The sequence below is a fragment of the Podarcis pityusensis genome, assembly GCF_964106645.2.
Source record: "Podarcis pityusensis genome assembly, chromosome: 10".
In the NCBI taxonomy this organism is placed as follows: domain Eukaryota; kingdom Metazoa; phylum Chordata; class Lepidosauria; order Squamata; family Lacertidae; genus Podarcis; species Podarcis pityusensis.
The window spans coordinates 54,636,317-54,653,816 of record NC_138035.1 but is presented as its reverse complement, the minus strand read 5'-3'; the positions used below and the strand labels follow the sequence as shown (position 1 = coordinate 54,653,816).

The 17,500-nt window shown below is 41.1% G+C and overlaps 2 protein-coding genes across 6 annotated transcripts in view; one reads left to right on the top strand and one right to left on the bottom strand.

Moving 5' to 3' along the window:
* FOXP2 (forkhead box P2) overlaps positions 1 to 17,500 on the bottom strand; it is a 318,364-nt gene that overhangs the window by 8,956 nt on the left and 291,908 nt on the right. For all 5 annotated transcript variants that reach the window (XM_081023624.1, XM_081023625.1, XM_081023626.1 and 2 more), the window contains one exon: positions 16,615 to 16,778. In XM_081023624.1, coding sequence (XP_080879750.1) covers positions 16,615 to 16,778 — 164 coding nt within the window. The remainder of the gene's footprint in view (positions 1 to 16,614; positions 16,779 to 17,500) is intronic.
* The window catches only part of LOC308457793 (uncharacterized protein), a gene marked incomplete at its 3' end in the record, with an annotated part of 494,657 nt that overhangs the window by 341,716 nt on the left and 135,441 nt on the right, over positions 1 to 17,500 (top strand). The window lies entirely within an intron of this gene.

Below are 17,500 nucleotides of genomic sequence, written 5' to 3'. Positions count from 1 at the left end.
AGATGCTTAATTTCAACACTTAGAAACAAAACAAAGTTTGTATTTGATTTTCCGGAATCCAATACTATACTGGCATATTCAAAACTGAGAACATCAATAATGTTCTAGAGTTAGGTTTTGTGTCACTGGGCTCTTAGTTCTAAAGCATTTACTAAGAAGTTAAGTCTCAGTAGTTTCAATGGGCCATACTTCCAGAAATGCATGCTTAGACTCACAGCCTGACAAGGGTTATTATAAAACAGGACTGCATCTCAAATCTAAAGGGCACCTTCCAAATTAGAACTGAAACCTCTCGAAGCAGAGAAAATAAGCACCTGTAACGCAGTCTGCCAAGTGCCTTTTGAGGATAAAATGGACAGTTTCTTCACAAAACCCTGTATTTAGCCTTCCAACATATTACAGCTTGGTGGAAACTTAATGTAACAGGTCTGTAGTTATTGAATCTGAGGATTTTCCTAGTATGAGCCTGTTTGTCATGAGACCAGGCGCTGACCTGGTTGAGCCAGTAACTCATTTCTCATTCAGTCCTGGGTTACCCTCAATATATACTGGGCTAAATAGTGTTCATACTAGTACTTCACTCAGTGTAGCTATCAGCATTTTACTGCACACTAAATGCACAACCAGATTTGGCTAACCAAAAAGGCCCTAAACTTTCAGGGCCTACTTTGTCTTCAAATACAAAATAAGTAAACAATATAAGATAGATTCTAAAAAGTGAAATCATAAACTAATATTCACAACATCGTATTGCCAGCATTAAAAGCTCTGCCATGCCTCTCAACAGAGGCATAGTGTGGGCGGGGCGCATAGTGTCAACTTTCCCCTTTTCTTGCGAGGAATCCTATTCGGAATAAGGGAATTTCCCTTTAAAAAGGAGAAAAGCTGACAGCTATGGCGGTGCGGGGGGGGGGGCTAAACTCGGTAGTCCTCCCCATTCTCTTTTCAGCAGAAGGCTCTGGTCTTGTATGAGGCAAAGCAGCTGCAGCAGAAGCAACAGTAGCTGTAGACACCTCAGGCAACCTGCCTCTTCCCTGGGAAGCAGAGCAAAAGCAAATATGGCAAAATATTCAGAATGAAGGATGAGAGCTAGCCCCACCCACTGTAGTGGCTATTGTGCTGTCACTTGCCCTCCCTGTAAGGCTGTTGGCTCCGAAAGAAAACAGAGGGGAAGGGCAGTCACACACATTGTTCTGCTTTATATAGAAATATGAACTCTGAAGAAGCCTTTGATCCCAAGGAATGTCAGATGCTCCTAGCATGCCATTAATAACCATGCTACCGAAACCAGGTCTAACAGCATTTCACAGTGTATTGGTTTTTGACACCTGAGTGCATCTTATTTCACCAACGCTACAGTTCAGCTAGAGATCTTTATGCATTATTTGTCTCATGCTTTTCCAAACAACGTGAAAGAATTTCTGAAAGGCACCTTAGAAAAAACAACAACCACTACTGAGGGCAAGCAGTTATTAGGATATCAAAGGATGAGACATCAGGGCTTAGAAGTCCCGAGCAACTACGCACAATAATATTCTAGGGCCAGACAATTTTTTGCCCCAAGTTCAAGCTCTTAATGCTATGCAGAGGTAAGCAGGGTGCCTAAGCCCAACTGGTATTGAACATTTAGCACATTTGAAAACATTGTTTTCCTTGCATAGGATAGGAGAAGTGACAAACGAGTCAAACCACCATCACAGGGCAAATCTAAATAACGGTGATCCCTTGGGCAGTTTCACACGTCAACTTTCTCCGAATCTCTGCTGCAGAAATATATGTGTGGGCTTCAACGACACTAGTCCTCTTCAGGCAAATGAGTGGGACGACAGAGTGGTCAGAGGGAGAAGAGGGAGAAGACTAGGAAGAGGATGTGTTGGAAGCTGAAAAAGTAACAGGGCTTAGTGAGAATGGAGAAAGAAGCCCAGAATCAGAATCAGAAATGGAAGCAGGAGAGTGGGATGAAGGAGGCCAAGAAACAGAAATAAGTCATGCTGGTGAAGAGGCGGGGGTTTCTCCCCTTCCTCCTGCGACAAGCTCCCCTCCCCTCTGGTCTCCCAGGACCAGGAAGGGCATGAAGAGTAAAGGTGGGCATGCTGGCACAGTCTCTGATTGCTTGGGAAAGCCTGGGGAAAGGAGACTTAGTCAGCTGTGGGAAGGCAGGGCCCTTCAGTCCTTGCACCTGCCTCATAGGGACAAGACCTACTGAATAAGAGTCGCTGTGCTCACTGGGCCTAGCTCTACTGAACAGATCCTGTTTCCCCCCCTAATAGTTAAATTCACTTACTACGTGTGACTTATCGTTGGCTCACTCCTGACACAATTTTGCCAGTGCTACCCTTCCTTTCCGGCCCTTCAGCTCATCTGTTTGTGGGACAATTTTTTTTGCACAGAACAGACTCAAATTTCAGCAATCCTTGTTCAAATTATGCATAATTTAGTGTAGTTTTGAATGTTCTTGTTAGGTCCTGCATGAAGAGGCACAACTAAGGAAAAAGAGCAGGAGGGGCAAAAGATAGCTGGTTAAAGTTATGGAGCAGAATGGGACATGTTCAGGGCACAGATGCCTTGCTTGCTAACCGTTTAAAGACCTGGACAAGGTCAAGTTTGTTTCTCATCATCCAAGCAGGTAGTTCACATGCTCTCATGTTTTTTCTTCTCCTTCGCAATGAGTTCTAGAAACATGCTTCAGATAAGAGCCTTTATTCTCACAAAGCCCAATGCTATACCAGATTCCATACACTCTGCATAATTTGCTCTGCTGCATGTAGTAATTCACCTCTGCTTGTTCTGTGACTGCCAATGAGCCTTGAAAGCTTAGATCTTTGGCATGTCTATGATGCTATGCTAAAAGCAAATTGGCAGTGCTGGTAAAGCCTGTTCTCCACAATCTCAGAACCAAAACAAAAAGGAAAAAATGTTCAAAGTGTACATTTCACTTTTAAACCTGTGCATGTGAGGGTTGCTATCATGAAAACAAGATCCTGTATTTCCCAGGCACACAGAGCTTTAATTAAATGCTGTTGAGCTGGTGTCACCAGCAAGAAAGGGGACTTGGTGCAGTATTTTTCATTAATTAAACTGCCCCCCCCATAAAGAATGGTCAAGAAAATGCAGAGGAATAAAAATACATTTTCTATAGCAGAGCAAAATTATAGCTTGTATTTCAGAAACAACAAAAAGAAAAGCCCTCCTTTCTTTCTTTTCCTGCTAGTGAAACAGGAAAAGCTTTATTATTTTCTTCAGGGAACATCTATTAGGGGATTCCTATCATGAGGAAATAGGACTGGATTTTGCTTTTTTTTCTAAAAGTATCCAGTTCTAAAGTGCTCAACTGGGTGATCACCTTCTTCCTTTGACGGCCACAGTATCATCACCGGTTTTTGGCATCCATGTGTCTTGAGAGACAAAGGACTGTAAAGTCAAACTGCTGGAGAATCACAGTGCCTGCTGTGGCTGCAGAGACTCGAAACTGCTGCCTCCTGCATTGTCATCACCAAAGCGACCTCTCCAGAGCGCAAGCCTGGGCAGTGTGCCTGGAGATCCTGGTCTGCCCAGATGAAAACAGCCTCACTGTACCAAGTTATAACACTGCACATTCATGCAAAAGCATTTCTCTAGAAAATCCTTCCTCTAGACATGCTTCAGAACTTGAGCAGATTTATTTTAGTGGATACTTTGGTTACAGCCTTTAATGTTGGTGGTGGTCTGGCTTTTTAAAGTTGTTTTGCTTGTTAATTCAAATATAGCTAGTTACTTAGGATCTTTAAAATATTCTGAAACTTGACCAGTGCCTTTTAAATTGGTGAGGCTAAAAACAAACTGTATAAACAAATCCTGCCCTCTTCAAATTTTTCAGGTACTGAAGTTGAGATCCTGTAAACGTTCTAGCCCTGTTGAAGTATTTTAATCCCTCGTGTGATGAAAGAAAGCAGGAGCAAACATGCTAGCTCCATTGCCTTCCTTATTTTCCATTAGTCAAAGGGATAACTCCTTGTGAGTCGAGGACCTGCCACCCACATAGGATTATAAATAAGACACAAAGACACATTATTTTAGGTTAATGGGCAAAATAAGGTCACAACTTTATTGGTTACAGCATGTGAGTAGTATTGGCTTAGGCATTGGATAAAACAGCAATACATGACTCCACCCCGCTCAGCAGGGAGTCATTTCAGGGTTAACAACCAGTGGGAGGAGCTTATTGATGCAAACAGAACTGGACGCTTCCCCATGATGTCACCGGGGGTCGTGCCATGGCCCTAGCCACCAGCAAGGCATAGGACAGGATCCACGACTGCCAGATTCCTTTAACGGAATACCCCAAAGAGGAGGGGTAGATGATGGCCCATACCCAATCCTCCAACACAGCACACCTATTCCAATGCCTAACCGCCAATACCAGAAAGTTGTGACGAGCTGCTACGAGGTAGGCGAAAAAGCCAAGAGGCTGGTGCCAATTTGCCAAATGGATAAAAAATTCCTACCAGGCCCCTTGGGCAACCAAGGCAACCAACCAAAGTCCATAGCAAGGTCAATATGCAAAGGAAGCTGACCTAAAAGGGAGGGAGGGAGGGAGGGAGATCTGATGCAAGCAGGAACCGACTGGGAACAGAGCGCTGCCGCGGCTGCTTAAATGCAGCTAAAACTGCCCACCAGCTGGCCCTGTTGGCCGGCTGAAAGGCTTGGCTGCGTCAGCAGAGGCAATCAGAAGCAGGGTGCCGAATACGCCTCCCTGCCGCTGCGGAAAGCTGCTCCCACTCACAACTCCTCCCCTCTGGGAGGAGGAGAGGCCTTGAGTGCAGAGCCTTTCCTACTCATGCAGACTCCCCATGCCTTTTAGAACCCTGAAGCAGTTGGACATGGCACCAGTGACTTTCTGCAAATCTGCTAAGTTCTGAAGCTGTTTCAAACTTCATGCAACAGCCCAGAATTCTACTTGTCAACAGTATCTAACCCACTGATACTCCAGCTGTGTTTCGTGTGACGTGTGAGAAATGTGGAGACACGTCTCTCCACTCAAGTGGAACTGTTAGGGACCTGTGGCTAAGTGTTTGGCATATGCTCCAGACCTTTTCAGGCTTCAGATGTGCATTAGATCTTGGCTGCCACAGAAACAATGAAGCAGCCTGTAAAGAAGAATGGTGTAGCATATGGCCTGTAGTTGCGTAAAGCAGAGCCCTTGAGAAAGACAAAAGGAGCTGTCTCCTTCTCCAACATCACGGAAGACAAACGGTCACTCAAAAGGCTAGATTTCAACCCATAATGGAAGGGGGTTAGCACAAGAGGATCGTTGCGCATTTTGATAAATTATCCACCATGGATTGTCAGAATTGCTGGATTTAAACATATGTTGACCGGCAGGTTTGAAGGCTTCAGATCTCAGAGGCATAATATTTCATAAGAACAGCTGGATGTAACAATCCACACGGAAGTGCTGGAATCTTATACATTTTAATACTTGTCAACCAAAGTCAAGATTTTGTTATCTAATGCTCTTTTTGAGGGGCCTTGCATGTGAACTGAGTGCCTCCTTTTGGAAGAAGGTATTTCAGCCCATCCACAGAAGCAAGGTGACCCAAATGAGAGAGACTTCGATTATCTGAAAATGGGGAAATTGCAGGTGGAAGAAGAAGATTTAGGGAGGATTTTAATGTGTTGGAACTGTGTGATGTTTTGTATTAGCATTTTATAGGCTATTTTTTTTGCAGCTACGTTATGCATGCTTACTTGGAATTTAAGGCACAATGAGTTCAGTGGGACTGACTCCCAAGTTAGCACACAAAGGTTGGCAGCCTTTGAGTACTCTTTTATGCCAATGGTTTTCAAAATGTTCTGGGCCTTCAGGATAGGGCAAAGTGAATTCAAATGAAATACATTGTTCCTATAGGTTTTCAAAATGTTTCTCTGAACTCAAATCAGCTTAGAAGTAAAATGGACGACAAGAGGCATCCATTACAAAGGAGTCCCCAAGTAATAATGATTGGGTTAAGAAAAGCTGTGCTTATATTTCTTTTCTGATCAATACCACAGACTGGAATATAAAATAGAAGATTTGCTTGATATTTAGGTACAGTTGCTATATGCTGGATGTGTGTCAAAACTTACCCACTTTGGAATTTAAGAAAAACTCAAACACAGTAATATATACGATATTCACTGGTCCCACAGCTGTGTGAAGGAGGAAGGAAATGGAACAGGGTGTAGACACATTTCTGCTCCATAAAACCACAGTCTGAACCAGGCCTATGTCTTTCAATTTTTTAAGTTTCAGAAACACACATTTTCAAGACAGTATTTCCACATTTGAAACAACAGCAACTGAAACAAAGTACAATGCTGCAAAGTTATGCATTTCAAATGTGAAGCTTTGGAATTGTTTCGGCCCCCAGGTCTAATATTAAGGTTGGCAGAAAGGCTTTGTCTGTGTGGTGATGTACATCTGTTATGTAAACAAGAACTGCTTGAGTGAAATTTGCCTTCTCTGACTGTTTGTACTGAAGGAATTGTATGACCATAAAGAAAACAGTGAGAGACAAGCAATGAAAAAAGGGTGATACAGAAGAACAGAGGATGAAAAAGGCAACTAAAGAGTACCTGTCCCAGGAGATGCAATATACTACTTGACCTTTATTCTCTAGATTTGATTTGTTTGGAATGCAGCAGGTAATATTGAGACTTGGTACTCATGAATAGGGATACAATTGAAAGTTAGTAATTTCCACCTCAAAACCTCTTACATAGCTAGCACTCTAAAATATTGTCACTGAAGAGAAAGTATTTTCCAGTTTGGCTTATATAAATACCCTGCAGATTTCCAATATAGTTAATTTGGCAGTTGGACAAAGGTCATGAAATGTTCAATTTTCATATTAAAAGAGGTCATGTTTTGTAGAAACACTTGTTCTTTACTCTGGGGGGATGAATCAGAAAGGGGCCTGTGGGCTGCTTTGAACATGGCAGAAAACAGAGGAAGAAGAAAGATAACCTAAAATTCTTTCAAGAGGAGCAGGAAAGCTGCAAAAGAGTCAGATGCCTTGTAGATTGCCAGGGATTAAACAGAACAACCAAAGAGGGTTAATGGGATTGCAGGAAAACCAAAATATCCTTGAAATGATCACTTGTATAGACATAAAGTGTGCTCCGGATGGTGGAAGTGAGATTTGAGAACTATACTGAATAAGGGATATACCCTTTAGAACGCTGTCTCAGTTGGGCTGCAGAAGGACACAAGGAAGCATTGTGAAAAGTATGAACGTAAAGGAAAGAAATCCATAGTGCCAAACCATTGTAGATGTTTCGGTGTGCCCCCAAACCCTATGGAACTGTGGATAGTATCCCAATAACTGAACATTTTCTACAAAAGATCACACATGGACTAGAAAAGATGTGAAGTCAATACATGTAGCTAAAATGTGAATTCAGAATGGCTAGACTCAAAACCAGCTTTGACTCACTGTGGAACACAAAACAAAGACCGAATTTTATCTAATAAAGCAGGAGTGCCTTAGGAGAGCTCAAGGCTCATCTCCAAAGGATGACATTTAGGCTCCGTTCAAATGCCACAATTTCTGGTCCAACAAACTGTGATCTGAACAACCAAGAATGGGCTGTGTGCCTGTGTGTTCGATCCTCTAATCTCTTGCACCTTTTTTCAATGTGGCTTGGTTTCTTAACAAGAATTTCTCATGATGTACAAACTAGGAATGAATGATCCCTGCAAAACAGAGTATCAGTTTGATTCTGGTTTCGATGGATTGTTCAAGCCACAGTTTTCTGGTTCAGATGCCATGGGAAACTTGTTTGAGGAACCAGGAAGTACTGATGCAAAAGAGGGGAGGAGGCAGTGGGTGGGCATATGACTTATTGCAGCTCCAACAAACCATGGTTTGGTGAACTAGAACTGTTATACATTACTTTCAGCAGTATTTAGGCCTGAGTTTAAGTGTATAATAGATTTTAAGAAAAAAGAAGCTTGTGTGATTTAAATTAATTACCAGTGATGAACACCTCCTCACTCTCCACTGTGTTACCTCTTTTGTCTTGTGAATTGTTCAGTATTGATTTGAATCCCAAACCAAAAACAAGCATCTCAAAAGTAGGCTAACCTATTAGGTAAAGGGACCACTGACCATTAGGTCCAGTCGTGACCAACTCTGGAGTTGCGGCGCTCATCTCGCTTTATTGGCCGAAGGAGCCGGTGTACAACTTCCAGGTCATGTGGCCAGCATGACTAAGCTGCTTCTGGCAAACCAGAGCAGCGCACGGAAACGCCGTTTACCTTCCTGCCAGAGCAGTACCTATTTATCTACTTGCACTTTGACATGCTTTCAAACTGCTAGGTTGGCAGGAGCAGGGACTGAGCAACGGGAGCTCACCCCGTTGCGGGGATTCGAACCGCTGACCTTCTGATCAGCAAGTCCTAGGCTCTGTGGTTTAACCCACAGCACCACCCGCGTCCCTCAGAGGCTGACCTATTAAATATAACCTATTAAACTACCCAACAGGCCACATTTAAACACACAATTCTCTGAAAAATCCTACCAACAACCACTTTTTACCGCCCCACCCAATACACACAAATGAACAACTGAAATGGACTATCAGAAATTGTGTTTGAATGGCTGTTTTAGTTGTCCAGCTCCCATTGCCTTTATTTTGATTTCATTCTCTTACACACCAAAAACTGTTCCAGTTCATCCATTTCTCTCCTCCTGTTGTGATTCCATGCATTTGCAATGGTCCTTCTGGCAGAACCACGGCTCCTGCATTTCACACCAACCTCTTATGGCAAGTTTCCGATTCATTGTTGTTTTGGCGCTAATCACCAGGAGCTGGATCAAGCATTTATGTTCACTGCTTGGTTATGTCTGGTTGTTTTTTTACACTAATGAATATGTGAACTGATTCCATTGATAAAGCACTGTGTTTGAGATAATGGAAAAAATGTGAAAGTTGTATTTCATGTTAGGCCTATGAAATGAAATGATAGCTCACGCACACATGTAGGCCACCACTTGATGCCGCCGCTATGAAGCTACGCCCATGCATGCATGAACCATTTCTTGATGATTGGCAGCTGACTGTGAATTGAACCCACTGCAGAGGTGATACTGAAATTCTATCTGTGGTGTTGTACCTATGATGCCTAGGCTCATTCACTCATTTAAATCATGATTTAATGTTGCACTCATCAAGTGATGAGCTTTTGTGTGTGAACATTGTCTTTATATGTTTATGAACAATATGATGTGTCGTTTCTGCCCTGTAAACTTTCCAGTGCTACTGCAATAATATTTTGGCTTTTGTTCTGCTGGTTAGAGGCTGTGAATTTCAAAATTGGCTCATATCTTTCCGTTTGTAGGAATTTTTTTTGTCACATATAGTTACAAACTTAACTACAATAGTTAAAATTCAAGCAATTAGCATCTGAGCTTGCGTGTGTGTGGCTGTGGCCCAGGGGTCTGAGAATTATTAATCTGCCTCTACAAACATCCAATTGTGGAGAATTCAAAAGAGAACGGAATAAAGTTTTCAACAAAGCATCCATGCATTTTGCTTCTATATAGATCCCACAAAACCCCAAAGGATCCTGCAAACTTCTACAATCCATACTATGGGGATATGACACTTTTCAGCATAAGACAGCTGCAGGCACTCTATCTCTAGAGTGATCTTTTTGTTAGGAGGAAGTAGAAAGAATTGTGAAAGTGCAACAAATGGGGGTTAGAATATTATATAAAAAAGGAACATCAACTGTTCGATCAAAGGAATGTAACATTTAAACAACTAAAGAGGAAATGATAAAGGGCTGCAGTGGCTGCTGAGCGCAACAGCATATAAGGCTAGAAAGATCAGGGAGTTGATGAGCAGGGAAGCAAAATACAAGAGGCTAGATCTGAAATGTGAAGTGAAACAATATGAAGTGAATATAGAGGAGAACAGGAGAATGTGTGTTTTGGGGAGTTGGAGGAGGGGAGATGTTACTTGTGAACGGTATCTGTTACGGTACAGAAAACATTTTAATTCCACAGCAAATTTATTTGTTCTTTTACTACCCACATGCATGGAGCTGCTTAGATCCTCCCACTTCCGGACACATACACTCCTCAGTACTTATTTCAACATGGTCCACAACATCACTATAAATATTAAAAATTTAAATACAACAAGAAGGTGGAGTGCTACCTTTTGCTCAATTGGCTTGTCAATCTGAAATGCCAAGTGGTGCTCCTAAAACCTGAAACGTTCATTCAGACAGATAGAGCCTACATGTGAATCTGATGATACAAAAGGTCAGATACAAAGCTTCAGCATCTTATGAAGTCCACAAGTAGCAATCTTCTACGCTAAACTAAAGCCAGCAAGAAAGTAAACAAAATATATAACAATATCGGGACAGAGGGACAAAATTGCCAATTTCAGTTTCTCATTTTTCAATGTTAAGTTTGGTTTGCCTCATGTTCCCGTCAATTTGCAATTTGTTTTTAACATTTTAGGACATATTTCTCCTAGCACACACCTATTTTTCTTTGCAATTTTGCATTTTATGCACATTTCCCTCTAATATACATGTGTGCACATGCTTTTTTTGATAAAAGTAATGTCTTGCAAAATTCGGAGAATCTCAAATTTCAAATGACAGCTGTATTTCAGTTTGCGTCTTGCTTCAAAAAATTGCAGAATTAAGTAGGTCCTCATTAAAATACAAAAGGCACAAAATTTCTTTCCCATCTCCAACTGTAGGTAATATTTTCAATTATTTTCCTGGCCTTTTTAAGACTGCAACATAACACAACATTTTCAAGCTACCTTAATATATTACAACAAGGACATTAAATGGTGCTTATGCGTGATGTATTTCACAAAATGCTACAGCAGTGGTATCATCACTGACTCAATTAAATGATTCTCAATCATTCTCCCAAAGCTTGGTGCAGCTTTAAGCATTTGATTTATTTTAGAATATGCCGTGTGCAAATTTCACCCAGTGAACAAGGACTTTGCATCATAGAAGCCTCCTACAACAGAAGAGGCTCCAGAGTAAACTGAGATGCATCATGAGGTGGGACAAAAAGCAGAAATACAAAAAATGCAAAGACAGGGGTACAGGAATGGTATGAAGTTAAAAACACACGGGAATGAAAGGGATTGAAACTGGAATGATAGGTAACCTACTGTAAGTAGTGTGAAAGCGTAACAGTAGGGGACTGGAATAATCAGATATAGGAACAATCTGACAATGGACTGGTTTCAAATTGAAGCACCTCAAACAGACCTTAGAGCAGAATAATCACACTTGCCTTTGGGAACAAAATTTAAAGAATAAAAAAAGTTTGAAAATATAAAAAGTTTGATGTTTATGCAGATCAAACTGCAAAGAAGGAGAAGGAGAAGAAAGACCCAGGCTGGGCAAAAGTTGGAAAGGTAAAGAGGATAGGGGTTGGGAAAGACAGCAGAATACAAAAGGTGGAAAAGGATGACTGAAGCGATGCAGAGCTGAAACTCCCCTTTCTTGCATAGTGCAGAATTGGAGGACGAAAGACTGATTGAGCTCGCATATGCTCATCTTTCAGATGAGCTTCCATCCTTATTTGCTTTCTTCCTCTGTGCACTTTTGCTAAACTCAAATGTAACCTCTGCAGCAAATACTGTTATCACAAGAGACCATGGGTGCACACACAGCTTCAACTAATTCCAATATTTTAAAATGAAGCTGAATACAAGGATTGTAGTGTGTATGGGCCAAGTAATGCGCTGGGATGGCTATAAGAAAATACCTTCAGGAAACAACTCCTAGTTCCTTTTCTGAGCTGGTGTTTTGAGAACAGTTCAGAAAATAGCAACTCTCCCCCCTACCCCCCTCAACTGTTCCTAGTGAGGGAGAAAACCTCACTAGTGCTCTGGACTAACACCTGTAAGCCCTGAAAATGTAGCACTCATTCACACATTCATGTAGGTCAGTTGGTCCCTTGTACCTTGATCATTTAGCATGACGACTCACTGCGACTCAATTGAGAAGCACTTTTTAAAGGTGATACCATGCTGCTTCTCTGCTCTGTCTGGCTGAATGACTGGGCAGGGCACGGGCTTTTATAAGCCTCATTCCCACCTCTGGCTCACAGCCATGGGAGATTCTGGGAGAACACAGCCCAGCACCTCACCCACTGTGAGACAGTAGCAGTCTCCCACCCAGGCTTTGCTGCAAAGGCAAGGATCCCCTTCAGTCCTTGGCATCTGCTCTGCCATGGCCCATTCATTCACAGATGCAAGTCTATGCCTGATGATTAATCAGCGATTAACACACGTGTGAAGTACTCCTGTCTCTAGTTCTTTAATGTGGATGTGAACAAACCTAAAGATCGTGTGCCAGTCAAAGTGGATGATATTGAGCTATGTTCCCATTAGCTTTCTTTTTTAACTCAAAGGGGGAAATGCTTTTGTCCTTCGTGCAAATTGATATCGCTTATGCAGCAGAATGCTTCCAAGGAAAGTTAATATTAGAAAACAATGTTGCTGCTCATCACTGTGGCTGCTGCAACTACGTGGGTGTAAGGTTTCCTATAAGATCAGTTTTGGGCATCACAACATGGCAGCAATCAATAGTCAAGTTTACACATAACACAGTAACATGGTTCAGCATCGTGTACATAGGCTGGAACAAGCTCATGCAAGATGTGGGCTTGTGGGGACGGAGGAATGGTTTATTCAGAACCAAAGATTGTGGATTATAATGAACTCTGATTAGTTTAACATGTCAGCTTCCTATCCTATGGTTTGATGCTGGACTGTTCTGAAACTGACCAGAGTGCCTTATAAACTATGATTCCTGGTTTACACGGGATGACAAGCTGGGATCAAGGAAATGAACCTAAAGGCTGCTTGAAGGAGGAGGACCATGCAAGCCCAAATCTTGCTTGGGCTGATTCCAGCTTGTGCACACAGTGCTAAACCATTGTTTAGAGCTTATGTGAAAAATGGGCCACTGTCATCAATTCACAAATGGCAGAGCAACCTGCACTGTACTATTTCTACTTGTAATGTGACAATGAGGCATTAGTTTATGAAATCAGAAGTCAGGGAAATGGAGGAGAAGGCAGCATGGATCTTGAGTTCAGAAATTTGTCGCTTCAGCTGAATTCTCTTAAAAAGCCTTTCTGAGCTTTGGACAAGCAATGGTCCCTCACCAGATAGGAAGCACAGCAAAATTTGATTTCATGATACATTCTAGGACACACCTCGCTTTGATTGACTTTGACAGCCACTTTGATTAATGCCTAGAAGGAACATGCGAGGAAAACACTGCCTCTGTGCATGAACAGAGTAAATTGTCTTCTATACTAGGTACCAACAAACACCTGGGCTTCAAAGAAAGGAATTGGAGACTGCAGTTTTAAGCAAGTCAACAAAGCCGTATTAAAATTATCCCATCTCACACAGGAGCTGCTTCTCATGTTAGCTTCCTGTGAGATTGGCTCCTAGGTAGATTTCTGCAACAAACACCACAGTCTGGTAATAGACCAATCAGCGTATGATCATATGACCTGAAAGTAAACCTAAATACAACTTGACCTTTGCCGAGAAAACCTGAGAGTTAAACCATATGTGAGGTGGGAGATCCATGATTCAAACTCCTAATGTGTGCTTTTATTTTACAAAAAGCAGATTGTGAGGGCCCCAGTTTGGATTAGTGCCATGGTGCACTTGGGATGAGGAGATTTAATCCTTTGCTTGTGCATCATGGTCATGAGCCCATGTGCTCTCTGAAGTTTTCATGAATTACAGAGAGGGGAAACAGTCTTGTATTAAGTAACCTTGCCCTGCTTGGCTAAGAGCAGTCTGGGGTGAGTGATTTAAATTGGGAAACTGGTGCCAGGACAAAGTGTTAGATCTACCTCCATGCTTCAGCCCCTATTTAAATTGGGTGCTTGTTGTAAATATAGAATTATTGGGAGTTCGACCACTGAACTTCCACATCCTGTGTAGTTTCACGCTGAATAAGAGGACTCTCAGCCTACATGAAGACTCTAGAGCTAGTGATCAATTAAATTTTAAGAGCAAGGACTTTGTAAGCCTTGACTGCTTCTGCTTTTACTCAGAAGTTTTATTTTATCTTAATTCTCATTCATTACAAATTTATTCGAGGTTGGTTATCTGACTGCCTAATTGGTGTGTTTCTAAATAACTTACCCATTCAAACCAGGAAGACTGGGATCTTGATGTAGGCCCTACAACATCTAACTATTTGGCAAATGTTCCATGACTAACTTTATGAATTATGGCTGCCTATCTGGCACCTTGATCTCAGTGTGTGACAGCGTATCTGCTCTGTAGTACTAACACATTATCATTGAAATATTGATGCTATAACAAGTTCAGTTATGCTGCACGGGGGTACTGCTACCACAGCCTATCCTAAGCAGCTGCATGCTAGTGAAGTAAGCCTTGAGACATGCTATCTTCTCCCCCATTTTTGATACTTAGATTTTGTAGCTCCTTCCACACAGCTGTTCATCTCTCACACTGAAATCATTTGTATAATCTGCACTCAGCTTCCATCATTAACATATCTATGCACTTTGTAGCATGCAAATACCACTTGGCACGGCGTACAGAGTTGTGTGTGCTGGTTGAATGTACACTGTACATGCAGTATATCCTATGTACAATCAGCATATACTGCTCAGTGCACATACAGGAAGAGAAAGAGAGACAGAGAAAGAAAGAGATCTGCTACCCTGTTACCAAACAACTCTAAATAGCAAATGTCATTCATTTCTATGAAATAGCTGTTTTTAATACACATGATCTAATTCTTGTTTGCTCTTTAAAGTTTTATTGTCTTGGCATTTTAGACAGAAAGAGAGCATTAGCATACTCAGGAGAAATGCTACAAGTAAAAGGCCTGAAGCTACCCAATGCATGGTTGATAGCATACAGCACGGGATATAAAAACTTTTGTCTGATGGCTCACTTTACTTGTTTTAGAGTACTGTTGCTCTCCAGAGCTTATATTCATGTTCTTTCTACTTCAAGTTTTATTACTTCTTTTGTATTATTTAATACATCTAAAGACACTTCCAAAAGACAAATTTTTCCATTTTGAAAAAAAGTAATGGTTTGGAACTCGCTAAAGCACATTAATGGTCTTGCTCAGTAGTGTGTGCCTATAGTCCCCCCCACCTCACAAGGTGATACAATAAATGGCAAATAAAGCAATTAGGCAGATGATCTTCAAGATATAAATATATCTGTCAGATAATATATTTACAGGCCTTGCAAGAGAAATAAACCAGGAAGCAAAACCACTTGGAAATCTCTAAGTGTACAAAGGCAAATCAAAATGAACATCTCTGATAACATACTAGGGGGGAAAACCTATAGTGTTTGACTTGAAATTACTATTCCAGCATTACATGTATAATAAATATGGGAAATATGAAAGAGAAAATTAAATAATAAGGACACACTGAGTGCAACATTTTAAATACAAGGATATTATCATTAACTAAGGACATAATTGTACATTAAAAAGAATCATTCTACATCTATGTCTACTTAGATGTCACTTCTCTAATTATTATATAAATAACCTGGGAAATGATACCTCCAAGGTACATGTTTTACTATTTACTAAACAAAAAAATGCCCCGTTTGACACCCCTGATTAAGGCCAGGCATTTCTTAGGCCTCATACACATTTCTGAAATCCACAATACATCAATTTTTAATACTGCCACTCTCTGAGCTGCATTAAAAAGATGGTGGGGGAAAGATTTTAGAGTAATTAATGATATAGTTAGCTGCTAAATATTAATAGGAATCGTAGTCTTGCATAAAATATAACATATAAACCTTGCCAATACAGACACACCAGTAATTAAAGTTGAATATGTAATTACGCTGATTTATAAGACAGGCAAAAAGTTACACTTTACTAGCTTCTATGTAAACTCTGGGTAACAGTTAAACTTTGCATTTTATGGTAATATAAATGGGCAGTATCTCTGTGACAGTCCATAAACATGATAAGGACTTGTGGGTCTAGTTAAATTACTACTAATTCTAACTACTCCTGCTATGCAATCTTAACAGATGAAAATTCAGTAAAGAATCCAGATATTTGATATTTGAATCCAGATATTTGATATTTGAATACATTGCACTGAATATTCAAATGATGATGATCACAGGCGCAATAAAAGCACCTATATTATGAGCAGTGTTGCGCCAGTATTTTTTGCAATCACATTAACAACTTGTTTCTCAAGGCTGAAACATGGCTGTATACCCCCAAGTCCAATCTAAACCAAAGAGATGTTCCAAGTACACCTAGCTGTGTGCGGGGCTGCAGCCCAAGGCCACAATGGACAGAGAACGGGATTCACATTCTATTCTATGTGAGAGAAACATTTTGCAAGCACACAAGCCTTTCCCACTGCCCACTCATGTCATCATGCAGTGAACTGAGATTTGTTCGGAGGGAGGGGAAGTGTTCACATCATGTGAGCTGTTTCTCAGTCCACATGAATAGTTTCTGAATATTCTTGCATGCATTTGAAAGGATGTTAGGGGAACGCAAAGTTTCTGTCAATAAAGGATGCTGACTGCACTTACATGTGAGGCTGAGGAGAGCAGCCTGGGCTGCTGTTTCCATTGCTGTCAATGTGATCCAGCGAACCATTGAGGTCTTCATGGACTGCCTGTAGTAAGCCACTGGATGCGTTATTTATCAATCCGGGGTTACCAAGCAAAGGTAAACTACTCTCTGCCAGCGCAGCCTAGCAAAAGAAGGATGCAGAGTTTTTAGCCATTTGATCATTGGAAGTAGCTTCAACATGTATTGATGTAGATCTGTGTAAACAGGCCCAATTGATGACGAGAAACATCTCTGGGCCATTTGTTCCACATCTGACTTTGTACACTTGCCCACACATTCGTGCATCGCTGCATGGAGCTACCAAATGTGCTCTGACACCGACATGCACAATGTTTTCTGCTTTCAAACTATTTCTAACTCCAAAACGCATTTAAACTCTCAACCTTCACGCAGCATACAGTTCTTTTGTCCCGCAGACACCAGCTGGATGATAAAAAAAAATGACCAGAACGTAACTGAAAATAAAGGAGTCCTGACATTTGCCTTTTCTGCATAAAAATTATATCTTATAATTAAACTTTAAAGTTTTTACCATGAGCACCATGTTCCCCAACACTATGATGTGAAATCATTCATGACAGCTGGGATAAATATTAATGCATATCCACATGCATTTGCAAAAGCTTCTATCAATCTAGCATTTGCAGCAAAACTGAGTGTTCCAGATTTTGCCACAGGGTGTCCTTCTTGCTTCTTCACATCAAAAGTAATGAGAATTGGAACTAGTACTTCTTGCAGTGCTAGGTAATACAACTTACTTGGGTGATTAACACACCTATTAGCAATCCCATAACTTGTCACATAAACATAAACGTAAACAAGAAGAGCTCTGCAACAGAGAAC